The 27,559-nt window shown below is 44.6% G+C and overlaps 2 protein-coding genes across 4 annotated transcripts in view; one reads left to right on the top strand and one right to left on the bottom strand.

Annotated features, from left to right (window-relative positions):
- Positions 1–760: 760 nt before the first annotated feature.
- Positions 761–27,559, bottom strand: part of LOC149340598 (acetylcholinesterase-1-like) — a 33,315-nt gene continuing 6,516 nt past the window's right edge. The window contains exons 1-3 of one of the 3 annotated variants that reach the window (XM_089549428.1): positions 4,578–4,626; positions 1,868–3,359; positions 761–1,097 (exon numbers count right to left, since the gene is read on the bottom strand). In XM_089549428.1, coding sequence (XP_089405554.1) covers positions 824–1,097; positions 1,868–3,359; positions 4,578–4,608 — 1,797 coding nt within the window. In that variant the 5' untranslated portion in view covers positions 4,609–4,626 and the 3' untranslated portion in view covers positions 761–823. The other 2 variants (XM_089549429.1, XM_089549430.1) reach the window with 2 other exon arrangements.
- On the top strand, positions 16,259–17,337 carry LOC149340599 (beta-1,3-galactosyltransferase 5-like). The gene has a single exon (XM_089549431.1). The coding sequence runs from the start codon at positions 16,276–16,278 to the stop codon at positions 17,260–17,262; it is 987 nt and encodes a 328-aa protein (XP_089405557.1). The 5' UTR covers positions 16,259–16,275; the 3' UTR covers positions 17,263–17,337.

Raw genomic sequence — 27,559 nt, forward strand, 5'->3', positions numbered from 1 at the left:
CTTCGAAAGCACCAAAACTACTAAGTATCGGCCTAATAATTATTTCAATGATGGAAACTTCTTTACGCGTTGTTGAAGTGTCATATCTTGGTGATGGTACATAACGCTGATTACTTATCCAAAAGATTGCATTGCCATCGCAAGCACTTTCAGCGTTCTGAGCCCGCATTTGGCACCGCACCACATAAAGGGCTCATGAATGTTACATCTCCGTTCAAAAGATCGCTTAGCATCGTGCACGAACCGCCATCGAGGTGTTTAAAAGAAGTTCAGAAGACCCTAGCCAAGGTCGCCAGCACTTCGGGAGTTGTGTTCGACAAGTGCCCTTCTTGTTAGCTGTCAGACTAGGACAGCTCTATTAGAACTCTCGTGTACGGCACATTCCACGCTCTCAAAAACTGAAGTTTTGTGACCGTGGGTTGTGATGTAGGTTTTGAATGCGGGTTCTGAGCATGTCGTAAACACCAATTGTCGCTTGACGGCTTCATGTGTGCATAGGAGTATAGATGAGAGCATACTCCTAGGCAAACAGGAATCAAGTGATCACACTCATTGTTTCTCTGGACTGTTTCCTTTCAAAAGGCCTGCAAAAAATATGGAAAAACTCTTGGTCAATAGAACGAGCATAAAAATTCTCATGCGATCGCCAGAGAGACATTATATATGAGACAGAGGCTTACAAGCAACCTCTTCTGTAGTCAAGACTGTCTCGCGACCATTCATACAAGAGTTTTTGGGAAGTAAAATTGAAGAAGCACAATTCGCATTGAACGTAATTTATTCTCTCAAGAGAACGCGTCGTTGTGCTACGCAGCACAGTCCATCACAGAAGGTTTTTGCTATACGACTTAACCTTGGTCCAGAATTTGCTGATCGTCGATACAACGTTGTCGACAAACCACTGCACTTTGCCGGGGTAATTTTCGAGGGCGCTAGCTCCGGTGTCGAACAGCGGGTACTTCAGATGCTGCTTCCAGTATTGGCACTGGTCCTGCCGCAGGTGGGATCCCGCCTCGTATCGCTGGGGCCTTAGCGAGAGATAGGTGCCGTTGCTCCTTTGAAACTCGGCCCAGCGGACGTCTTGAGTGCTTGGGTTCCTGCAACGCGAAGCAGAGAAGGACCTCTTGTCACTACTCAGCGTTTATGACGTCACACGCGATGACGCAAGGACAAAGAAAAAAAAATGGCCTTTCGATAGCAGCGTGAACAGGGCAAACAAGAGAGCCAACGTCGGCAGCGGACGATTTCGCCTCCGCTGCCTTGCCTGGGCTCTCTGTCAGACGACCTTAAACTGCTGCGGCTAGAGAGGGTATTGGCTAACCCACATCCTGCCCCACAGACGCATGCTCACACGACGGGCCCTTTGTGCTTCTTCGCAGAACTGAAGAGGAGAGTAGGAGTGATTGCGGCTGGCGGTGTCGCGGGTGACTTTCGTGACGGTCGTCAAGTAATACGTAAAGAAATGTATAAAAAGAATAAAGTACAAAAAATGAAACACTTTAGCAAAACTAATGAGCGTCGTGTGACTAATTTTAGATGCGATTGAAGAGAAATGTGAAAGTGACCGGCAGCGCTCGCGTATTTACACATTATACAAAGACAGGAGATTCATGTTGGCCACATGTTATCTTAAAACGACCAGTTCATGCTGAAGGAAAAGCGATGGCTAACAAGAAACTTACTGTAACCTGTTTTTTTCGTTCTTCAATATTTTCTCCACAATTTTTTTTATGTTACCTTTGTTGTAATGTCTGCCATACTATATATTTCGATGCTTGCAGTTGCCGATGTTCAAACAAGGGAAAAAAACACTCGTCTCGCCGACAGTGCGCACAATCTCGCGCCGGGCTTTTCAAGAGGCACTCACCCGGTCTTGGCGAAGGTGACCCACATGCCCATTACGCTCTCGGAGAAGCGCGCCTCCTCGTCGGTGTAGTGCTTAGGCAGCCGGACGGGCATGCCGAAGACGTACTGCACTTCGTCGCTGTGCGGAACGCCCATCCAGCTACCCCAAATGCTCGCCTCGGTTCGGTGCTCGAAGGAGTAGTAGAACACGCGGTTGCCGTGTCGCACGTACGTATCGGCGAAGTGCACCGACGGGCATACGAAGAGGAGGTCGCCCACCATGTCAATTAGCCGCCGACGGAGCCTGTCGTGCTCGCTAATGGCGCCGTCCTCTTCCGCGTCCAAGTACACGTCAAATACGTCGTCGGGCACCGGCGAATGGAAGGCGTGCAGTAAGATGCGCGCCACTTTCTCCGTGTCCCCTCGTGAAACCTTCTGGGCGGACTTGAGCGGGTACAGGTGCGGGAAGCCGAGGAACAAGAAGAGTGAGCCCTCGTCCGCGTTGGTGCCGATCAGGATCTCGCCGCCCTGGAACTGGCCGCGTTCGATCTGCTGCAGGTGCGACTTGGGCATGAACTCTTCGCCGTGCACGGGCCTCATGCTGATGATCTTGCCACGGGAGAAGGCGATGTGCTTGCGCAGAATCTCGTCGGCGCTCTTTGAACGCATGCAACGAACGACCACGTCCGGGTGCGACAAGAGGTCTTCGTCGATATTGCTGGAGCAACCCAGAGTGCGAGCGAACTCGTTCGAGACGCGTATGGCTTCCTCTGTAGTACTCATGTAGGTAGCGGAGTAAAGACTTCCGCTCTGGAGGATGGCGCGCTTGAACAGGCCACGGCTCAGCGGCGACAAGAGGTGAAGGTTGGCCGAGATGGCTCCGGCGCTGACGCCGAAGAGGGTGACTTGCTCAGGATCCCCGCCGAAGTTTCGGATATTGTCGTGCACCCATCGCAGTGCCAGTAGCTGGTCGTGGAATGCCATGTTTCCCGGAGCGTCTTGCGTGTCGGCCATGAAAAATCCGAAGACCCCAAGCCGATAGTTCATGGCGACCACAACGACGTCGCCCAGGGCTGCCATCACAGACCCGTTGTTGTAGCTATGACTGGCTGACCCCATGATGAAGGCGCCCCCGTGAAGCCACACCATCACTGGCCTCGTGGGGGAGTCCGTCTGCGGAGTCCACACATTGAGGTTGAGGCAGTCCTCGCTGTGGCGACTCTCGTCCTCGAAGCCGGCACTGAGAAAGACGTTCTCGGGTTGCAGGCACGAAAAAGGAACACTCGTCGCATTCAGCACATCTTTCCAAGGCACAGCCGGCACAGGTTTGCGGAAGCGCAGTTCACCTGTAGGTGGCTGAGCGTATGGAATGCCGAGAAAGCCGAACACGGTCTTTTCTCTCACAGAAATTGGAACTCCGCGCACTGGACCGTAGCTTGTCTCAACAATGTGCGGCGACGCCGTTGATATCAGCGTGGCCACAACAAGCGAAACTGTCGGCAAAACATTCATGGCTGAAAAAAAGAATCACCAGTCAGTCGCAGTTTCCTCCTAAAAGTAAGTCGCGTAAGTTTGTACGGGTGTGCTCATATCTTGATACATTCTTGCATAAATAATTCAAATAATGAGCGTCCCCAAAGTGTAGTGTAGTATGCTACTGCCAAGGCATTTTATAGCAAAACTGCTGAAGCCGTACTTGAATATTCGCATTACATAGCACGGGTCCTTACCATAAAAAAAATTACTAATTAGCATCAGATGCTGCACTGTTTAAGATTGATGGGGTTCTAACTTGAAAATATACTAGAAATTAAGTCTCGCCATGCGCATATCAAGCAGATGGCATTCACTGAGACACCCCGCCACGGTCAACGTTTATAGATACTTTGGCCCAGTGGCTACGGCGTTCGGCTGCTGGCTCGAAAGACGCGGGTTTGATTCCGGCAGCGGCGGCTGAATTTCGATTAAGGCGAAATTCTAGAGGCCCATGTACTGTGCGATGTCAGTGCACGTTAAAGAACCCCAGGTAGTCGAAATTTCCGGAGCCCTTCCCTACGGCGTCCCTCATAGCCTGAGTTACTTTGGGATGTTAAACCCCCATAAACCAAACCTATTCACTGAGAAGAACGGATTACTAGGCCAGGTTTCTGTACAGTTTTCTTTCTTATCAAGTACACACAAAACATTTCAGTGTCAGGTGAGGTGAAAGTGATACGGATAACTTTATCGCAGTACCGAATGAGATAATCTACGCCAGGCACACAATGCACGCCGAACCAAAACTTGACCCAGTGATTCGTTTCCCAATGTACTCTAATATCCTTTGTTGAAATGTAATCTTTGCTATACTTTTTCAAAGCCCATACCTTGCCTTTAGCCGCATTCTAGGACTGGACGTAGCACTCCCTAAAATGCTCCCTTTAACCAGTTGTCTGAGTAACATCTAATCATAGCATCGTAATAAATGTTGAGACTCCAAATATTTAAATGTTCTTACTTCAATACCGCATCGCAATGTGCTCATGCTGATAGAGTGCGCGTATCGTAGGATTGCATAACGTCTCCACAAAGCAGCATATATCTTGTGCTCTTGGAAGGTTTTTACCAAACTTATTCTTCCTGCATAAAGCATAACCAAGCAAACAACGACACAAAAACTCATACGGAGCCCCACAGGCTAAGCGTAAGAAAAATGAAAACTATCAGTGAAATCAAAAACGGAAACTTTTTACCTGCTCGTGTCCGTCCTGGTAGCGGCCGCATCCCTTCCTCTGTCTGCAAATACACTGATCCATATGTGTTAGGTGTCGTGAAAACTTCTCTCTAGAAGCTGATGATAAGGCGGCCGATTTGTTTGCTGATCGATAGCGTTTGTCATTCTTATCGCGGACGCTTGCGGTGCGCCAACGTTTCTTATCAGTGCTTGCATTTGCGTAAAGAACGGCGTGCTCATTCTACCTAGACAGGACGCAAAATAAAGTTGAGAAGAAAATACCTTTCAACTCAGCCGACACTAGCATGCACAGCCATTTCAGATCTCTCAACCACAGAGGTGAGAACAGATCGGATTTAATACCTATGTTGCTGAAGTTCAGCAGACTGTTTGTCACAACTGAGCGCCTGTAGAACGCATTCATAGTCCATTCTCTGAGCTTAACTCAAGGCATTTGGAGCTTATTTACAGCTTACTGAGCTTATTGTAAGCGAAATTTTCAAAAATTGTGTGCCCGTCTTGTAAGGTACAACAAATAATGTACAAAGAAATTGTCCGATGTTGTATTTTATTTGTGTTGTTCTCATACACACTAAGTGACCTTCAATAAATCATGGCAAACGAACATGAAGCGAACGTGGCATGATGCAACATGAACCTCAAATTTCTGTTGTTTTCTGACAGCGCATTTTTGATGAAAACTCCAACCGCAGTTATGGATGCAGTAGGTGCAACCTTTTCTTAATTATTTGCTCCTTTCGATGTCCGCTGTTTGCTGGGTGCAGACTTTATAGCCTTTTAAGCTTTGGCAGGCCACATTCTTGCTTTCGCAGAGCAATAAAAAAAATCGGTGCTATATATTATTAAGAACAGCAACTCTATATAAAACTGTGCTATAAAGACACCTAACACTGCATGGTTTTCTTCTACATATATTCTCACAAGATTACTTCTCTCAAACTACTGCGTTTCAGCAACTCTTGGTGACACGCCAGCGTAAAAAGCTGATCTAAAGCTTGAGTTTGAACGTGGGTCTAACAAGTGGCCCAAAGATATACGAATCATATGCAGGAAACAAATGCATCAACGCGAGCGACCATCATTATTTGAGGTGCCTTATGTATCGGCCCATCGGGTGCAACAGAAATGCCTTGATGATAATGATTATGAGAACTTCATAGGCAAGCAGCAAGTAAGTCGTTTGAGGTTTGGGCAGTGATATTTTATTCAAGTCTTACGCTGTGAGTTGTGCATGTAACTAACAAATGAAGTTGAATGAAGACAAGACGTTCGTCTCCTTAAAATGATGGCGAAACAAAGTTTTCGGTTGATACTTTTGAATAAGCATATATTTCTGTAACAATTAGCAACATGTATTTATGCTGGTCAATTGAAAAACATTGCTTCACGCCGCCAAGTTTTGAGCGTTTATGAAGAAAGGAAAGACACTAGAAATAGGTAGCTTGGCAAGGCAAGCTTAGATATAGCCTTCTTATATGTACTGTGAGTGATCCATAAACGAAATTACAAGCTCTTTCTGCTTTTCTTCATTATGACACTCAAGTTATTAATGTCTATTATACTGGCCAGCGCCTGAAAGCTACTTAAGGTTGCGTCCAAAACTCTCTGGTCCCCAGTGCTGCTATCAAACACTGCAAATCGCTTGAGAATAAAACATCAGAGGTGCCGTCGTTACCAAATGTAACAAGGTAACGGGGTTCATTGTTATTCTTGTGGTGCAGCACTTGTGGAACGCTCTAAACTCCAAATCTGTGTAAAATTGTAAAGTTTGGTTTGGTTTCCTTAGGCTTAACGTCCCAAAGCGACTCAGGCTATGAGGGACGCCGTAGTGAAGGGCTCCGGAAATTTCGACCGCCTGGTGTTCTTTAACGTGCACTGACATCGCACAGTACACGAGCCTCTAGAATTTCGCCTCCATCGAAATTCGGCCCTCCGCGGCCAGGATCGAACCCGCGTCTTTCGGGTCAGCAGCCGAGCGCCGCAAGTTTTAAAGCAAGAAGAGCCCTTGTCCTCACCTTACGGACCCTAAGGGTTACATACAGTACACAGCTGAGAAGCAAACTCCGTTGCTTGATCAAAGACTGTGCATACCTTTTTTTCTTTTGCAGTTCGTAAAGGCAGTGCCGCCGCCGACTCCATCTTCATTTACCCCGCCACTTACTTGAATTAAAAACGCACTGGCGTAGATATGTCACAATGCGCAAAACCTGCCACCAATATGTAGGACAAAACAATTCGCCATGGTGCCCCGAAATGATGTGGTGGCTTGAAAGTTTTGAGAAGACAATTTCGATTATTACGAGGAGAAAGCTTTCTCATAATATAAGTAATGAAAAATGACTTTTGAAACCGCACTGATTTACTATACGGACACAGATAACCCCGTTTTAATTGGGGTCATGAGTTGCCGTCAAGTGCACGTTGCTTTGAAGATCTCGAGTCTCTTCAAGCCCGACCTCTTGCCTGCCATGTTTTCTGAGTACCTTTGTGTGGCAATCAAAATTGATGCTGCTGATAATGCACTCAATCTCAAGGTCTGCGGCTCTTTCCACTTGATAAACAGACCGATCTTTGCTTCGCATTCAAGTACGGCCTATCTATGGAGGTGATAACGAAGGACTAAGAACTTGTAGGTGCAAAGGTGGCCAAGGGAAGTCCAGACACCTTCGATACGAACGAGTACAGACGATGCAGGATCTGCGGAAACGTGGGGGCAAAAATAAGATTACCAAGTTAGCAAAAAGTACCCAGTTTTTCAAGTGGTGTACCTTTTTATTGCGTGTACTTCTGTCTCATTCATTTCTGCCATGCTCATACGCCTAATGTACAGTCAGGCCGGAATGAAACGCGAACACGCATATGTCATACATTTCTGCTTTGCAGCGAGATATTCCTTTACAACCTATTTTCGATTATGCATTTCAGTAGGCCCTTTACTCAGACACATGAATCAGGCTAGTTGTACACTTAAGCTGAAAGTATGCAGGTAAAATATTTTATTTTCTTGACATGCTCTGTTCGCGTTTCATTCCGGCCTGACTGTATATAAAAACGTTGTTTTTCCTGAAGTCCTGTTTGTTTTGAGTGAGAAAGTGAATCTGCAGCAGAATCTATGAAGTGGCAGTAAGCTTGCATAGGGCCAGTAGGGACGTATTTATTGCAAAGCAACATAGCTGCACTGAATTCACAGAACAGTAATAACTTTTTTTTTTCTTGTGGTCCCAGCTGCAGATATGATGCCCTGCAAACAAATGTGCCTCGATATCCTTCCGCCTCCAACTGTCCAAAATCACCGTCGTTGGCGCAATCCAAAACCTAAAGCCGCCGCGGTGGCTAAGTGGTTACGGTGCTCGGCTGCTGACCCGAAAGACGCGGGTTCGATCCCGGCCGCGGCGGTCGAATTTTGATGGAGGCGAAATTCTAGAGGCCCGTGTACTGTGCGATGTCAGTGCACGTGAAAGAACCCCAGGTGGTCGAAATTTCCGGAGCCCTTCACTACGGCGTCTCTCATAGCCTGAGTCGTTTTGGGACGTTAAACCCCATAAATCAAACCAAACCAAACCAAACCAAAACCTAAAGTTTACGAATGAAATCTTAAGATGGGGTTACTCGAGTTTCTCTGTCACAAGCTGCGAATAAACGCCAAATAAGCAGGAGTTCAAAATGAGAGACGGTGCCACGTAAGAGTGTCACGTAGTGGTGATGACAGCCATGAACGTTGGCATAGAATTAAAACTAAGTTATTATTGAACGAATTTCTGGTTACAAAAAGAAAGACGAAAACAAGCCGGCGGCGGAAGGAACACACAGAGTCGTCTAGATTGAATTGCTGTGGCTGGCTATCTAGCCAGCTCTGTTTAAGCTTGACCTGGAACGTTCTAGAAACTCACGCGCATGTTCGCGGAAAGCTGTAAAGTGTAAATCTGAGCTATTTTTGCGTGCTTCGGCAAAAGGGACCGGTCCCGAACTTCGCAGAAGGCTCGCACGTAACTTCGCATCTTCGTTAAAATCTAGTATTTAGTATATCCCGCCCCACATGGCGAACAAAAGTGTTAAGTACGCGCCCTGGCGGCGACACATAATGAACAAATAAGCGTAACAATGCTTTCGGTTCAACCAGAATTGTCCAGAATAAGAAAACGGAAAAGATCAAGCGTGAAAAGCTCCGCCGGGTGGTCGAGTGAATAGATTACAAATGGTATTTTCTAAAGGTTGCAGCGTGATACTAAACAACCTCAAGGCACAAGAAAACAGCAAAAAAAATGACACATGACTTGATCGAAAAAGGCGTAACCTGAAACTTCATTTCTTAATTGGGACGCTTAAAAAAAGGCTCAATTAAGCGAAGAGAAAAATGCTAAAAGTGAGGTCGCGTTAAAGACAAAATCGCCGTTCACGGGCACAGCCGACAGTTCTTTAGAGTCACGTCGGCAGTGCATAGATGCTGCACAGATGCGGAACACCGCAGTAGTTTAACATATCTGAGCACTTTTGAACCTATTGAACATGGTACATGTAAAGCATTCGAAAAGAGCTCGGACTGCAAGCGCAGGGTTGGTGAATGGATGTTAGGAGCGTCGCCTTTGTAACGAGGTGATGGCGAGTGCAGTAGATCTCATTGTGCACTGTTTGTATGGCGCCGTCTGTCCGATAGCAGTACAATACACATCGCAAACCCGAGCGCGTCGCCTGATCGTAGTCTAGCTGAGTAACACGCTCAGGCTGGCTGTGCTTGTAAGTTGACCGGTCAGGCCACTACATCTAACGGCGTTTACCGAGAAGTGCGAGATATTATCAGAGTGGCTGCCACCAGATGGCACTACATTACCCCCATTGGTCTGCACCACTGACCTGCTTATGTGTTAATTGCAGCAAAGAAAGTAATCTGTAAATCCTCATTATGTAAACACCTTTCATCCACCATCTTTTTCGGCTGGGGGTTCATATTCTTTTAACTCCCATATATTTGTTTTGAAAATACTTGCGCAAAGCTCATAAGCAACCCTCTCTGTTTTCTCCGCATGGCATCGATATGTGATTCATAGACACAACAGTTTCTGAGTTTCGGCGAGTTTCTGAGAAAGCTGTATAGCTTTCCTTTGTAGCCGTAAGGCTGCGCTCGGGTGGATGTCAATGAGTAATTACTCCCTTATTACAAATCTACTCCACCTTGGGGGATTCCTCTAAACATTTGACCAACACTGTTCCCACTTCGGGTTATTGATCAATTCGCTCTCGCCGTACCATTAGCTTGCCGTCCTGATTCCCACGCCTTTGAAGGCAATAAAGAAAAAAAAAGTCCCGGTTAGCTCAATTGGTAGAGCGACTGCTCCGGTGAAGCGGTGGTCCCGGGTTCGAACCCCGGACCAGAACGAATTTTTCTTTAACTACGAATTTTCTGAGAAAGCTGTATAGCTTTCCTTTGTAGCCGTAAGGCTGCGCTCGGGTGGATGTCAGTGAGTAATTACTCCGTTATTACAAATCTACACCTTGGAGGATTCCCCTAAGCATTTGACCAACAGTCAAGCGAGTTATAACAACGCTAAAATCTTTTCAATTTCGAACCACATAAGCATCAAAACATTACAATGTTGTTACTTTCTTGTTTCATTTAAACGTAAATTCCTTGTCATTAAGCACCTCTCGCATTGAGATTTGTAGCGCTATCTACAATAGCATTGTAGAAACAACCACCTGCCGCGTGCCATTGATGACGTCACGGTTTAGTATGGTGGATAGAGGTGAAACTATATGACGATGAAAGTGTATGGAAGAAGACAGTTCGTCTAACCAATCGAGTGAAGAATTTGATGAAGGTGCCAATGAAGATGTTAAGCAGTGATTTATGTGATAGTTGGTTGCAATATGTACAAGTGAAATGTTTGCGAGTGTGTTTATCATATGGGGAAATAAACGTACAAATTCGTATTCCCATTGGTGTGCCTCCCTTTAATCTCATTCATAGCAATTCTAGTAAACCAAACAGCTAACGATCGTTACTTCAACGTCTTGCAGACGGTGGCGGCCTTTTTTTGGAACATACATTAATTTATACGTGGATCTAGTTTCCCCTCCATTTTCTTTGACTTGACTTCGTATCACGTTTTACCTGCTTCAGACCAGTGTCAAAGCGTTTTCTGGTTTATGTACTTCTTCATTCGATGCTTAATTTTTCTTCCTCTTTATTTTGTCAGGGAAACATTTTGTACTTGTTTCACGTCGTGGCCTGTACTCTGTGGCTGTCAGCTCTGGCCTTGTGCTGTTTACAGGACCTCCGTTGATCCTGCCTTTCAGTTTGACTAGTGGGGGCGAAGGTCTTGTCGGAGGTCCTACAGAACCCCTACCACGCTGTGCACAGATGAGGGCCCCGTGCTCCTTTGTTCGCCTTGAGGTGCACCATGACAGCGCTGGGGAGTTCCGAGACACTCCTACTCACTGCATCTTTCCTATTGGGACAAGATGCGTGCTTGCGAGAGCACAGTATTTCTCATCTCCTCTACACCGCTTTTGCTCGCCCAAGTTTTGAGCCCTAAAAGAGCGTAATATCTACGTAATGGGCACGTTCTTTACTGTGACCGCCTGATCTTAACCCGCTACTTCCCGTATGGACAGATTTAGAGCTTTCTTGAACACATTCCAAACGGGACTCTTACTTACTTCCTTGTGAGCATTTAATTCTGGCATTTTGTTATCTTCTATACTTATTCCTTTTTTTTTTTCTCTTTTCTTTTCTCTTATGGACAACTTTTCCAATGGTTTGCACGCGTATATGGGCATTTTCCTTTTTCCACAGCGGGTAATCTAAACAAGCTATTAATAGCACAAAAGAAATTTCTACGCATTATTGCTAACGTACCATTCCCGTAATCTACCGCTCAGCTTTTTAAAGAGTTCAATATATTTAGAGTTAGTGAGCTATATAGGTTTAGGTTATCACGAGAATATATTAGTCAAAAGCACGGAAGCAATACCCTAACTGACATTGCCAGACTATGCTTAGTTGATCCAGTATACACCACCAGGTCTGCTCCATTCTGGAAAATATCTACCTGCCGGACTAATTACGGTCGACAAATACTGCGCGATCAGTTACCACGGATGCTAAATGACTATATAAATCAGGGTATCGACATTACTAAGATGACATTTTCTGATTTCATTGCCATGTTCAGCTGTTGAAGCTACTGAATCTTACTCTATTTTGTGTACCATGTGATATGCGCTAAATTGGTGCATGTAGTTCGTTTTAAGAAGTTGCATGTTTGTAACACTTGGTATGGTTTCATTTTTATTGTTGCGTATTTTGCTTTGTTTTTGCGCTGTTCTCACTGCTGCCAGTGCTTGTTGTGGGGCCAAGGACAACTGAACGGCTTTTCCCTTGAATCCTTTTTTTCACTGTATAGTGAGAAAAAAAAATAAAATAACTGTAAACTGTCCTGACGCCATTTTTTCCTTTCTGATTGTATTTTTTTCTCTGTATTTCGTGAACGACTTTTTCTCTCGACCCCTTTGATTCGTGTGTTCATGCACTATCTAAATCCATAGTAGTGATGTGCGTCTTCTCTACCTGCCCATGTTCTCACCCGTTAGCTTTTTTTTTCTTTATTTGGGGGGTGGAGGAGGAGGGGGGGCGCCGTTGCTTTCTTTTTAATTTCCGTACTGTTGTTTGCGCACTCTACACCTCTTTTCTTTTCGATTTTTTTTCTCTTACTTTACAGACCTCATTTTGGCCTTTTTGTGACGGGTGTTATTTCGTTCTGGACAATTATTCTAGCATAAAAGCGTTTTTTCTTTAACCTCAGCAGTCTGCTCCTCCTTAGTTTTTCTTTCTATAATTCTATTTTTGAGTGATTGTTTTGGCTTCTATGCAGTTTTGTCATTTCGCCACTTTAACATTATCTTTTTCCTTCTCTTCCATCTCATATGCTTGTAGCATCTCCTCTGTTTCTTGCGGCGACTACAAGTGTCCTTTGTTGATTGTTTGTATGTTTTTGCCTTTCTTGCTTCCTTTTTCACCTCTATGTCTTTCTGCCCCAGCCGTCTTTTTATATGTTCTGTCGCACTGCTTTCTAGTTGTCTTTATGTTTCTGTCCACAAACTTGCTTTACCGGATTTTCGCTTTTTCTTTATTCCCACCGTTCTTCTTCTCTTCTATTACCGCTCCGTTCTGTTTTCTTTAATTAGAGTTTTCAGCCTCTATCTCCCTGATATGTGTTCTTACCTACTCACCTTGCCTGGAGTTCTCTGTCTTCACCGCTGTGTTTTCGTGCTTTTTTGTTTATATGTTTTTGTGCATCGTAGAACAACGACTTGGCGACTTGGACTTTAGGCTCGTATGTCTATTTGTTTGTTAGGTTTTTTTGCATTCCTGTTCTTCCTTTTGTGGTTTGTTTTGTTTTTATTGCCCTAAGCCCAGCAAAGCTCTGCTAGCCTGGGCTGCCTGTCTCTTTCATTCATTTTTTATATATATTTCTTGTTACAGGACTAATAAAATGTATAAAAAAATCATTTCCCAGCTGACCCCGTAGCCACGGACAGATCTAATGATCGTGCTAGTATACAGTAAAGCGGAGTGTACATAGCAGTTCGTTTATTCACCTGGGGTATGGTTAAGTCAGCACCAGCAGCTGGAAGTCTTGCCGGCGTTAGAAATAACTGTAAGAACACTTCCTTATGCAAAGCTGCCGCCGCGAGTGAGAACTCTGCCGCTTTTACAGCTCTCATTGTGTTGGAAACAATGGGGATCCTCTGCTTTCTGGCTTCCTTTTTTTCTATTTTGTGTGCCCACCTGTCAGATCTCTCGTCTGCTGACTCTTATGACGACAATATACTAGAATGAAGCTTCGACACCTGAGGTGTCTTTTTTTTTTTTTTAGCAAACCGTGTTGTCGCTAGACAGCAACCAAAAACTAGGCACAAGATTCACTTTCTCTAGGTGTGTCTAACTTCACTTCTGCCTCTGTCCTTAATTGTCTTTCTAGACAAAGAACTTTCGTGACTCGTTTTGTTGAGAGGCAACAAATGTTCGTTCTGTTCGTTTTCTTCGCTCCTTGGTGGCTCTACCTTCCCGCCCTGATCCGCACCTGACAACGTCTGCCAACGACTTCGCAGCCTAGCGCAGCTGCTCGCCCCCGCTAGCTCTCATGGGTGAAGCCGTGGCCTGTGACGACGCAGCTGTCGTTGTTGTTTCTTCGGTGCCTTGAGCTTTTCATCACGAACAGACTTCGCGCCTGTGATGCTGTCAAGAAACGCGCAGCTGTCAGAAAAACGGTTGTTTGCTATTTACAGCTGCGGACTTTATTCCTTTTTTTTTTTTACTGAGCGCGCACTTGCTCCTTTTTTTTTTGCACTCATGTTTGAATTTTAAACAAAGACTTTTTCTTTAAATAAATAAGACCGGAAGGCAGTTAAACGAAGAGGTGTATTTCTCGCAACTGAGAATTCACTGTATACTTACGTCGTTTAAGTTTTTCTTCTATTTCTTTGCTTTATTTTATGAGTTACGATCCCGGACGGAAACTGCGCCGCGTGAAGAGAACCTAAAGTAGTTTCGACAACAGGGCGATTGTTTTTGTTGTTTAAGCATATTTTTATCCAATCAATGTGGAATGCCGCGCAAGCGCGGCGATACTGCAGGTGTCGCCGAGTGTTGATCATCCTGATCAAGTTATGTCGAGTGTCTTCCTTAAATTAACACAGCGCATAAATATTGCAGTGTGAACACATGCAGCAACTATGGATCTCACCTTTTATGCTTAATTACCAACGAAGAACGAGCAGATGCCGTCTTTTTCGAGGTTTAGTGCAACCTTCTCCTATTCTCTTAAGTAACAAGATTTAGTTGCCGTCCACGGTAGAGAGAGAGCAGGTCATCATCATCGTCATTTATTGAACCCTTAAGAGCCTTTACAGGGTCCCCCCCCTCTTTACATAAAGGGGGGGGGGGGGGTGCTACGTACATAGAACAATACATGAACAAAGCCAAAGATGTTGAAACAACAACAAAAAAAATCTAGGAAGGCAGATATATATAAACACACAATGAGACCAATGAGGACAGCGAATACAATCAGTAAAATCACATGCGAAGCAAGTTAAAACCGTTCCAAAAAGATTGGTTGGTAGATTGGTTTCTCGAAAACACAAAGGGAACAAGGGGCGGTAAAGCCGCAGGGAGCTTGCTGACGTTTCGACAAGTGGACTCGTCTTCGTCTGGTTGGATTATATTAGGTGGCGACAATTTGGTTAACATTTGAAGCACTACTCCATTTTCAGCCTTTGGGAATCACCGAGAGAGCGCGCGGCAGCCAACTCCGCAGTTTCTTGCGTAACAGAAAACCAATCGCCGAGAGCTATCGTCACGCTCCCGACGACACGGCGCTAATTTCTCCTCGGGCCGGAACCCTTACAAACATCCTCGCTCAAAGCCACACGCCGTCTCCCGTACGCACCGGCGTCGGTAGCAACTCGTTTTTCTTCGAGGGAAATGTCGTACCGGCGCAAGGGGCAGCTGCGCCGTTGAGTAACGAAAAGCATTCGCGTCACCGCGAGGATTTTATTGCCTCCTCGCTTTCTCTCTCCAGCTGACCTGTCAAACATATCTCCCAGACGGCGTGCGCGGCGGCGGCTGTATGCGCCGAATGAGCACTGCCAACTGCGAGCGCCGCGCGTACGTGACGACGCAGACTGCCGCGTCGCTCCGCGGGCAGCTCCGTATGGGAGAGGTAGGTAGGGACCTCTGTGCTCTTCAAAACGCGCTACTGTGCGAATGGTTTCAAAGCTCGTTCGCGTGCGAGGAAGAAATTTGCGCTTTCTGAGAAGCCCAGTTCTTAATATAGCGGACAAAAGCGAGACTCGCAACGCCCGAGATGCACGTTGCGTTTTTGCAGCGGAGGAAATAGGTGTGATGAGTCAGCGAAATCGCCGTGATTCGAGAACTCTTACGCGCACGTTCGTCATTGTGTACAATGCTGAAAGCTTCATTTTAAGAGCCTTCAAATTAAATGCAACTAAATTCACTTCCTAAGATACATTTGAACCTCGTTATAGCGATGTTGAAAGGGCAAGGCGGTTACTTCGTTATAGTCCGTTGCTGACAAAGCTTCCAAGGGGAATCATCACTCGTTCGTTATATTCATTATTTCGTTATAACGAGGTTCTACTGTACCTCCAGCCTTCTGCATCGTCCCTCTTCGAACCAACTGGGGTGGTTCTTCTAGCCAGCAATGCAGCCTGAACTCCACACCCCAGCCCCAATTCGGAGGCTAATTTGTCTCCTATATAATAGAGGGTGCGCTTTCTTTAATCAAGAGTGTCAATTATGATGTGCCATACAACTCAAAAACAAAGGAGAAATTTCCCCTAAACGAAGGCCATACATGCAATGGCATCGACCTATTGCCATGATGCCACGGTCGACCCCATTGCAACTGCCGCGGCCGCTAGCAGGGGCAGCGCGGTTGGCCATGACCATGACGTCAGGACAGTAGGCCAACATCATTGGCTGGAAGGTGTTTGTTGACTGGTATTTGCATCTACGTTCTTTAGCAGGATCCGACTATAAGCAGATGTAATTTTGCGCAGTTGTCTATGAATAAAAGTGTCGAACTACGGGTATCGTACTCGCTGTGACTGTTTACATTTTCATGCTGCCTTTTCTTTTTTTTACAGCACCAAAAAGTGTCCTGTGACCACTTATGCAGGCGCCGCTTTGTAATCATGAAGACATGCCTTCAAGTGCCGCCCAAGCCAGGATTGTGGTGCTCTTGATATGTCTCATCGTTGGAGCTATCCTTCTTTATAAACGGCAACAGAAGCACGAACAATCGTCCAAGCCTCCACTGCGTCGGGTTCTGGCGACTAAGCTCGTGCCGCGTCTATATAATCTGCCCAAGGATTACATAATACTTCCGCCAGCCATCTGCAACAAAAATTTGATAAATGGAAGCGTTAGGTTCTTTGTCGTGGTGGTCTCGGCGGTTGACCAAAAGGAACAACGCCAAGCGATACGAGAAACTTGGGGTCGCGATCTGATGTCAAGACGAAACAACAGCCTGGTTTTCCTGCTTGGCAAAGCTAGGAATGCTGAAGAACAACGAAGAGTTTTCGAGGAATCAGGCGAGTATTTTGACATTGTGCAAGCGGACACCTGGGAAGGGTACAGAAACCTCACGGACAAGTCCGTGGTAGCGTTGCACTTGGCCGTCACTCACTGCCCGCAAGCGTCGTTCCTGTTCAAAACAGACGACGACACCTTCGTCAACGTTGCCGAGCTGATGAAGGAAGTGAAGGACTTACCGAAGAACTCTATCTATGGATCTATCCATGCCAACAATACCCCTATTCGTGACCCCGACACCAAATGGAGCGTAACGTACGAAGAGTACAAACCTGAGTACTATCCTGACTTTGTGAGTGGATCTGCTTACATTGTTGGTGGTGACGTCATCGCTTCTCTCTACACACAGACTGGACGCGTGCGGCCACTTCCGCTGGAAGACGTCTACGTCACCGGTCTGTGCGCCCAAGCCGGTGGCATACCGCGAGTCGACTTGCCAAAGTTCAGCTCAGTGGATGTGCCATCTGTGTGTGAGATGAAGAACATGGTGACGTCTCACTACATGACGCCTCAGATGATGCTCCAGTTCTGGCGTGAGCTGCGGAACAAAGAACTGAGGTGCTAATAAGAAGTGCATGAACGACTTCAAGCTTCTGGACAGGCTATCGGCAAACCTTACGCGGCCCAAAAATGTGCATGTATTCCTTGCTCCTGTGGTAACATCATGTTGTGTGTGTGTCTGTGTTTTTTATGAACAGCCCACGATTAGTGTGCAGCACACAAAGTTCATCCATATCTTCACTGTCCTAAATTTTCTGCGTTTTCGCGGCCGCAATAACGAATTGTCAGTACGGCACATCGCTCGACAGAATTTTGAAATACAAGTGTGGTGAGACAACAACTCCGCTAGGTGGTTATACTCCTAAAAACAGAGAAGTTTCCTGACTCCTTCAGAGCCCTGAAAGATTCTGAAGGCTTCGACAACCATGTGCTGAGCGAGGCAGAGTAAATTCTGAGCGTAGACGCGTTAACGGTAGTGTTGAATAATTAGCAGATGCACAAAAGTGCAAAACTGCGCGCCGCGCGTCAAGCGAGAATGGTTACCGTGATTACTCGCGAGCATTGTCCATTACAGGCTTCACTTTAAGGCTTCCCATATTCATTTTAAGAGACGCCGCCGCGGTGGCTCAGTAGTCATGGTGCTCGGCTGATGACCCGAAAGACGCGGGTTCGATCCCGGCCGCGGCGGTTGAATTTCTTTGGAGGAGAAATTTTAGAGGCCCGTGTACTGTGCGATGTCAGTGCACGTTAAAGAACCCCAGGTGGGCTAAATTTCCGGAGCCCTACACTACGGCGTCCCCATAGCCTTAGTCGCTTCGGGACGTTAAACCCCATAAACCAACCAACCAATCATTTTAAAAGACATGATATATATCTTGATCTCGACATAACTATTCAGAGTATATGAGGTATAAGGGCGGCTTTATCATAACAATCTTGGTCGGCCCAGAGTAGACAATCGAGGTGATGGCATGGTCGGCACACAGCAGACAATCGAGGTGATTGCATCCATGACGCAGTGCTGCCGAGTACGAAATCGCAGGTTCCATTCTCTACCAAGGTAGCCGCGTTTTGATATCAGCGAACAGTAAAATCAAGTACATTGGACATACATTGGACAGCCGCAGATCACCTAGAGTGAAACCCTTCGCGATGGCATGCTTTATGGTCCAGTGGTAGCTCTGCTACGCAAACAATACTTTTTTTTTTTGTCGAGCTAGTGTGATTTTCAAAAATATTATTTAATTTTATGTCAGGTTAGTTAATGTCAGGTAAGGCGCTAATAAATTGAGGTCTCTTCCCTGCCCCCTCTATTTCCCTCTTCTTCCCATGTTATCCCATTACCATCTGCAATTTTTGCTCCGTATTATGGATCAGTAATTGCCTACTTCAGGACGGTGTCCAGAATGTAAACTCTTAAAGAGCACATAATGTCAGCAACTTGCTAATCTGGGCGCCACTAGTTTGGAGCGGTATGGCCTAAAATTTTTGCTGTTGCTTGGCTTTCGTGTCCAGTGTTTTTCAGTAATGCGCCTCAACGCGCCGCGCGCTTTTGGTGCCATTCAAAGTAAAAGCGGATCTCATACGCACACTGCGGACTCGGGTGCAGTATTTCAATGTACTGTGTCTGTGCCAGACCGATTTTGCGTACCTGCGTCGAGAAATCGGATGGCCTATCTTTTTATGGCCTTGTGACCAACTTTCGACAATAATTTTGTGCCAGGATGTAAATTTAGAGTTGTGCATCATTTCTTATATCCATTTTTCCCATACCTCCTCCTTTTTTGTAAATGTTGCTTCCACTGACTGCTCACTGTCTCGTGCCCATCGCAAAATAAAGCGCTTCGTCTGAGCAACATGTTTATCGTACTTATACAATGAACACAAATGAAAAAAATTGAGAATATTTGGGAGGCGCGTTGATTACACGGGGTAAAATGTTCAGAAAAAAAATTGAAGCGGCAAAAACAACAAAAAAATGGTAGGTATTCAACGTGCGTAAACGGAGTAGACGCGCGAAAGCATGGGTTTAGCCCGGTTGGCTCATGCATTTGCTTTGCTGGGTCATCGGCATGTCTGGCGGCGATATTAGTTCGATATTAATTAGCTGATGAAGATTACGATGTGCAGCGCAGAGCGCAAGAGAGTGCATATTAGTTCGTAGCGTAGCGTAGTTCGTAGTAGCGAAGTTTATCTGTTCGCGTCGCAGCGGATTCGAATGCCAGTCGCGGCAATACTTATTTTATTTTTTTGTGGTATGGCCAAGGTAACTCTCAAGGTCAAGCTTAGCACAACTGTACTCAGTGAGCCGGTTAAACCTCGTGAAGTAGTGTTTCGCACTAATATAGGCTGGTGAAATAAATACTGCATCGGACACTACCCATGCCTTCTAAATAAAACACCATTCTTCAGCTCCGAGTCAGCAACTCATATCTTAAACCCGCAGGTATAAGCTGTGTAGTGGGTTATAATGCTATCTGAAGAGAGCACAATTAGAGTTCGCTATGGCACAGCTCAAAGCATTCAGCTCGAAGCCCACCAGCAACAAGTTGGTATAGTCGTTAATATATGGCAGATAGAACAGACAACGCTTAATGACAAAGTTTGGTTTCTATTGCTTCTCGGAATCCGTGCGAAACAATCTTATTGGCTCTTCACCCCCGTAGGGTGAGGTATAGAGGTACAGTAGCTTTGACAATTGATAAATAGCGCTTTACAGTACTGCATACTCCTTTCGGCGCTCCAAAACTGGCTCTATTCATTCATTCAATATCATTGATATTAAACGGCATTCAATGCCGTCATCAGAAGACTGCGCGCTAAAAGTAAGCGGTATGTTTGTACGGGAGTGAAAAAATTATTCTTTTTACCGACTGTGCGTTCATACAGTGCGAGCGCTTTCATTACGCGAATAAATGTGGTAATAATGTTTTTATACATGGTCCATCATCTTGTGTGAAAAACCGCTACAGTCGACGTGACATAATTTATTGTAGAGAAAACAATACTGTTCATACGAGCATAGGTAATAGTACTCCAGAGCACCTTTTACGATAGTATTTCTTTCACCGAAGTACGTTTGTTGAGTGTCGTAACCGCTGCAGCAACCGGAAAAGGAAACGTGTTATCAACGGGGATGCTACCCTGGACCACCTGTTTGAACAATAATAAGCGCTGCATCTGCAAATCCTGCGTTTATAGTTAAAAATTACAATTAGCGTCTTTTAGGTATTACAATTCATAGATTTCTTATTTAATTTACGAAAAGAACGGCCGCAACAACCTTGCGATCAAGGTTTTTTTACTTCACACCTCTACATTAAATGGCGTTACGAGATTAGTGGGTAAGAAACAATAGGTGCACTTAGAAACAGTGCATCCAATGTTTTACAGACGAAACCCTTATATGCCTCATCAGCAACGCAGCCCGGCGTTGTCGTCGTTGACCACAGAAGTGGTCAAGAAAATTCAGTGCAACGTCACCATGGTACCCGCAAGTGACGTCAGCTAAACTGGAAGTGAAAGCCAAGGTGGCGTGGTGGCTTGGTTAAAGTGGCGCTCTATATGTATGCGTATGCCGTGTGGTCTTAAAGGCCTTCACCGGAAAGGCCTTTGAAACATTAGTACTAGTTACCAACTACAACTAGTTCTAATTACCAACTAGTGCTGGTATACAAATATAGTTACCTAGTAGTCCTTGATGACGCACAAATACAAGGGTCATCCCAAAATAAAGGTCTCCAGTTCTTTTATAAACCGAAAGAAATGTTTATTTTTTGAAGAATTTACAAATCACTTAAAAGGCAGACCATTCTTCCACTTTTTCACATAATCACCCTTGCGGTCTGTGCATTTTTTCAGACGCTGGGACAGTTTTTGTATGCCCATGTCATACCAGCTCGCCGCCTGCCGTTGAGGAAGCGTTTGATCGCATCTTTCACTTCATCATCATCGGTGAAGCGCCTTCTAGCGAGATGTTCTTTTAGCTTTGGAAACAAGTGGTAGTCACTTGGTGCCAAGTCCGGACTGTAGGGTGGGTGGCTGATGAAGTCCCATCCAAACTGTTGCGGGAGAGCGACGGTTTGGCAGGCAACGTGGGGCCGAGCGTTGTCATGGAGAAGACTCACGCTCTTGCTCAGCTTTCCTCTTCTGCAATTTTGAATCGCCCCTCTGATTTTCTTAAGGGTCTCGCAGTATCTGTCCGCGTTTACTGTGCTGTCAGGAGCCGTGAAGTCTGCCAACGATGCCCCTTTTCTATCCCAAAACACAGTTGCCATGACTTTGCCGGCAGAGTGTGTTCGCTTGAATTTTTTGGCTGCTTGGGCAAAGAGGAGTGCCGCCACTCATGTGATTCTTGTTTGGTCTCAGGTGTGAAGTGGAATGCCCAGATTTCGTCACCCGTAACAATGGAATCCAAAAAGGTGTATCCTTTTCATCTCCACAACGCCGATGAAACTCGCGGAAGTAGTCAACGCGTTGCCGTTGATGGTCGTGTGTGAGCATTCGCGGAACCGATCTTGCGCACACCTTCCGATATTTCAACTTTGCTGTCAAAATTCAATGAATGGTGCTTCTAGAAACACCAGAAACCAAAATACAGAGTTCGCCAAGTGTGATCCTTCGATCTTGCCGCATCATTTCTTCGACCTTCGCGACTGCCTCATCAGAACTTTACGGTGTCCCGCTCCTTCCTTCGTCGTGAATTTCAGCGCGACCAGCTGCGAACTCCTTACACCACTTGCGGACGTTTTTAACATCCATGCACGACTCTCCGTACACTCCCGTCAACTCGCTATGAATTTCGATTGGTTGAACGCCTTTTGAGTTCGAAACTATAAAGATACCAGCACTTGATAAAGATGACCTACTTGCTATTCACCACCTCCCGACAAAACCCGATAAGATTCCAGGCATCATAGTCCGCTTTGCTAGACAAGAAACAAGAGACGTCTGGTTTGTAAAGCGAAAGGTTCTTCGTGATGCTGAAACTCCCATCTATCTTCAAGAAAACATTGCCAAACAGTGCAGGGAACTACTCATGGCAACAAAAAATGGGCAAAAGACCACAACCTCAAGCTCGTATGACACCGTAATGCTAAAATCTACGTCCTGCGTAAAGAGGGGGGCAGCGCTTTGCGCATCAAGTCGCCGAATGACCTATATATGATAGAATCTGCCGCAGACTAAAAGGCTCATCATCCATGTATTCTAGCTTCCTCGCTTATGCACTATGGCTCGTAACAGTTACATTCTGCCCAATGAGGCAGTCAAGTTCATTGGTGCAGATTTTAAATCGTCTTTCAAGGTGTTTCATGCGAATTTGCAGTCCTCCAGAAATAAGAGTACTTCTCTAGAAACCCTCTTGAGTCAAATAAATGTTCAGTTCAATGTACTCATGTTAACAGAAACATGGTATGACACTGCAGATTACGCTTTTTGCTTGCCCGAGTATGACTCTTGTACTCTCAGTCGAGAGTACGGCCGGGGAGGCGGTGTTATGATGTTAATAAGAAAGGATATCAAGTATGAAAGACTACCTACATATACACGTTCTTCAAGCGACTTTGAAGTTTTGTCTGTTCTCTCGCACCGTAAACTTTTTGTTACGGTATATCGCTCACCAGCAGGCAACCTCGACACATTCTTTAATTTCCTGGAGTCCCTTTTTTCGTACACAAATGATAACGGCCTAACTCTCGTTTGCGGAGGAGATTTTAACATAAACTTGCTCGACTCGTCTAGTCCTTTTAAACACTTTAAGCTAATGCTAGAAATGTATTATATTAGAAATGCGATCAGTTTGCCAACAAGAGTCAAATTAAGTCATCTACACTAATTGATATTTTTCTCACTAATTACCTGTCAAATAAGCTTAAAGCTGGTGTCTTAGCTTACGATATTAGTGACCACCTGCCGATTATTCCATGTGTCAAACATCAAAATAAAGAAAAATTAGTACAGCGTAAAATTACGTTCCAACGGATTTTGCCTTCCCAGCTTGAAGCATTTAGCAGGGATGACATGAGAGTTGACTGGTCAGACGTTTTCAACAGCTCGGATGCAAATTATGCTTATGATTGTTTCATTGAAAACAACTTCTTTGACATTTATAGATCTTGTTTTCCTTTTGTTACTATTAACTTTTCCAGAAAAATAAGAAAGCCATGGATTAACGGCGATCTGATGGCAAGAATAACAATTAAGAACGACATGTTCCAACGGTTCATTCAGACCAAAGATATCATCCTCCTGAGAGAATTCAAAATGTGTCAGAATAAGGTAAATAAAGATATTAAGAAAGCTAAAGCACACTACCTGGAAAAGTCTTTTAGTGCAGTTAAAAATAATAGTAAATCAGCATGAAGGAAACTAAATGAAATTATGTGCCACTCACAAAGAACTAGCCCGGTGGAAGAACTTTTGGTAAATGGACAAATAGTTAATGGGGCTTCCCTAGCCGCCGCATTTAATGATCACTTCGCTACCCTCCCTATCCCTCAGCTATCTAGACATAGAAAGCTTTCGAATAACCCTCCTTGCCTACACAGCTTATCTCTTACGCCTACTTCAGACGGAGAAATTTCTTCTACATTCTTGAATCTCAAGAATTCACGCAGCTGTGACACTCAAGGCATGCAAATCGAGCCATTAAAATACGTTATTGATTATATAGCACCTCTACTAACGCACATTTTCGATCTGAGTTTTACTACAGGTACCTTCCCGAAACAGCTTCAAGTAGCGAAAGTGAAACCAATTTATAAAAAAGGAGATCACAATGACCTCTGCAATTACCGTCCTATATCAATTCTACCAGCGTACCCTAGAGGATTCCAAAAACTTCTTCTGGTTCGCCTTGTTTCCTTCTTAGATACATTAGACGCATTGTCGAGCGCACAATACGGGTTCCGGAAACATCGGTCTACCCAATTAGCTCTACTTGTTCAAAATGAGTATATTTTATATTATATAGAAGCAAAAAAAACTTGTGTTGGGTGTGCTCATTGATTTCACCAAAGCCTTTGATTACCTGAACAGAACCTTACTCCTCGAAAAGTTGGAATGTTATGGAATTCGCGGAAATTCATTGAAATTAATTAAATCATACCTTTCTCATCGTTATCAATTTGTTGAGGTCAATGGTCACCCTTCACATTTAATACAAACGCACGCTGGAGTTCCTCAAGGGAGAATTCTTGGCCCCTTTTTGTTTATTTATACTTAAATGATATCGCCAGTCTTAGTGATCGAGCTAAGTTCGTAGTTTACGCTGATGATACCAGCATATTCTTTTCTTCCGATGCAGCACTCAATTGTTTATGATAGCCAACTCTGTACTCGCTAAGGTAGCTGCTTGGGCACAGGAAAATGGCTTAGTAATCAGCATTCCTAAAATAAAAGCGATTGTTTTCCGTCCTAATACACAACAGTTTCCACCTAATTTAACGCTTAGTTTAAATAACACGGAGATAGAAATAGTGAGCGAATTTAAAACGTTGGGAGTGGTCTTCACGGAACATATATCTTGGGGCAGACACATCGATTATATCTCAAGTAAGCTCGCTTCCATTAACGGCATTTTGTACAGACATAGAGATTTCCTCCCTAAAAATATTTTGATACTCCATATAATTCTTTGTTTGTCTCTCATCTATAATATTGTAGTCTGGTCTGGGGTACTGCTACCCTAACTAACATAAACAAGTTGAGCAAACAAGGGAAGGGGATGAGGGGCTCGTTATAAATATGACAGAAGCCAACAGCCACAGAAACCAAGGGGCACAGGGGATTTTTTTTTAAGTTATTTATTTTGTGGTGTTGATCAATTTAGAATATTACCGGAGGTCGTGGGTTCGGATCCCACCGGCGGCAGGTGGTTGTTTTTTCTTCTGCTTTTCTAATCAGTTATCTTTAAAACGATAACATATTCAGTAATATTCTAAATTGATCAACACCACAAAATAAATAACTTAAAAAAAAATCCCCTGTGCCCCTTGGTTTCTGTGGCTGTTGGCTTCTGTCATAAACAAGTTGAGTATATTACAGCGAAAAGGTATTAGAATTATTACACGCTCTCAATACAACTGTGATATATACTCTGTAACGTAAAACCTTGGCATAATACGTTTTTAAAACATGTACAATTATAACCTGTGCCTTGGGCTTATCAGGGAAAAGTAAAGCTAAATGCAACAGTTTAATAAGGTCCGCCGAATTAGCCAGAAAGGTCCATCACGCTACCCCACACGCAATCTCGAGTTTTGGAAAGTGCATTACTTCCGGACTAATTATGGATTTCAGACACTGAGATATCGAATTCCTAATATACTTAACACATACCTAAAGGATAACATTGATATGCATGATCTTAACCCAAATGAACTGAAATCTGTATTCTTGTAATGCACCGTTTTTCTCTTTTTTGCTACCTTTGTATGCTCTGAATATTTTTTACTCGTACTTAATCTATGCCTAATTCGCTTTTCATGAATGCATACATTTGTGAATGCTTTCTTAGATATGAACCATCAACCAATGTCGCCTTTATATCGCTGTATTACATTTGTGCGCTCCTTTTTACCATTATATTGTTCTTTGCAGCGTATTTACAGTGTTCAATGCTTCCTTGTCTGATATTGTACATTCCTTTGTTACATAGTGTACATACCTTTCTTATCCATTTTTTAACAAGTGTATACTTTTGGTGTGTGCAAGTCGTACATTCTTTTTTTACCGCTTTTTTTATTGTACGAACGGTACATTCTATACTTTATCATATATATATATATATATATATATATATATATATATATATATTTTCTTTCTTTTCTTTTTTTTTCTCTTTTCATTTTTCGAGGTAACATGTGTCGGGTTGTCGGCGTGTACTGCTGCTGCTTTGTACGGGACGAAAACTTGACAAGCTGCTATCGCAGCTTTTTGCCTCGCCTCCCCAAACTTTGATGAAAATAAATGGAATATATATAAATCGAATAACTGCGCGAACTTCGCACCTGGCGGTAGCGACAAACGGGAGCTCCATTTCAAATGGCTGCCGTGCCAAGACTGACAATCCCTTTCGCGCTGAGTCATGGCTTGTTTGGAAGAAGGGGAACAATGAACACAGCAGTATGGCGAGCAGCCACGCAAATAGTTTCCCTGCAGCCGCAGCCCTTTGGAGACCTTATTTTTGGGATTAGCCTCGTACTTTCGCATTAACAGCACGTGAGTAGTTTGAAGTAGCTTTCCTTTGTAGCCGTATGGCTGCGCTCGGGTGGATGTCATTGAGTAATTACTCCCTTATTAGTTTCAAGCACCCTCCGTAATTTTTCACATTTGGAATTGGACAGTAGCATACGTAATGCCTTCTCGTCACAATACGATAACGTGCGGAACGACATGCACGCTTTCTCGAATTGCTTAGGAAGTGCTGGACTTTTCTTTTTTTAAACCTGCAACTGTTGCTCTCAGTGCTTGTATTGCATCCTGTGCTGGTGCTACCCTCGAAAACACCGAATTTTATACCAGACTGACATACCTTTCTGACAAACAATAGTGAGATGGCATCTTTTGAACTTCTGGAAAACAAAATGTCACGATTATGTGAATTTTATGCATTCGTGTGAATGACCATTGCCCTTCCTCGCGTTCGTGAAGAACGAAGTAGCTTATACGAGGTCTGTTAGAAAAGTATCCGACTTTATACTTTTTTTTGCGAACACCTGATGGATATGAAACAAACGCGCTTGCATCTGGTGACCTTGAACCTTCGTGCGCATGCACGAATTTTTTCCCGCCTGCCGATAGCGTCAGTCACTGGGACGCAGCATTTGAGTGAGGCAATGCGCAGTGCTCTCGTCGCTTTTTTATTGCAAGGAAAATGGCGGAGTGACAGCAGCAGCGCTACTGCACCAAATTTTGCCATAAACTGTGTGACAGCCAAGTGGAAACCATTCGGAATATTCAGACGGCTTTCGGTGACGATGCTATGAGCAGCACACAGATAAAGCAGTGGTACCATTGATTTAAAGATGGCCGCACATCGGTGGAGAGCGAGCCACGCTCCAATCGGCCATCAACATGCCGAAATGGCCAGGTAATTGCCGAACTGAACGCTGTGGTGATGCGGGACCGTTGCGTGACTATCCGAGAAATTGAGGAAGAGGTGGACATGAGCAATTTTTCCGCACATACCATTATCACCGAAGATTTGGCCATGGAGAGAGTGGCGGCGAAATTCGTGCCGAAGCTGCTCACGGTGGAGCAAAAGCAGCTTCGTGCTGAAGTCTCAAAGGACATGCTAGATTCCACAAACAGTGACCCCGACTTCATCAACATCATAATCACTGGTGACGAGTCTTGGG

The sequence above is a fragment of the Amblyomma mixtum genome, chromosome 6 (genome assembly GCF_055824585.1).
Source record: "Amblyomma mixtum isolate Tamu chromosome 6, ASM5582458v1, whole genome shotgun sequence".
Taxonomy (NCBI): Eukaryota; Metazoa; Arthropoda; class Arachnida; order Ixodida; family Ixodidae; genus Amblyomma; species Amblyomma mixtum.

Excerpts from the sequence above, each read along its gene's own strand:
- LOC149340599 (XM_089549431.1), top strand. The coding sequence starts at position 16,276 with ATGCAGGCGCCGCTTTGTAATCATGAAGACATGCCTTCAAGTGCCGCC.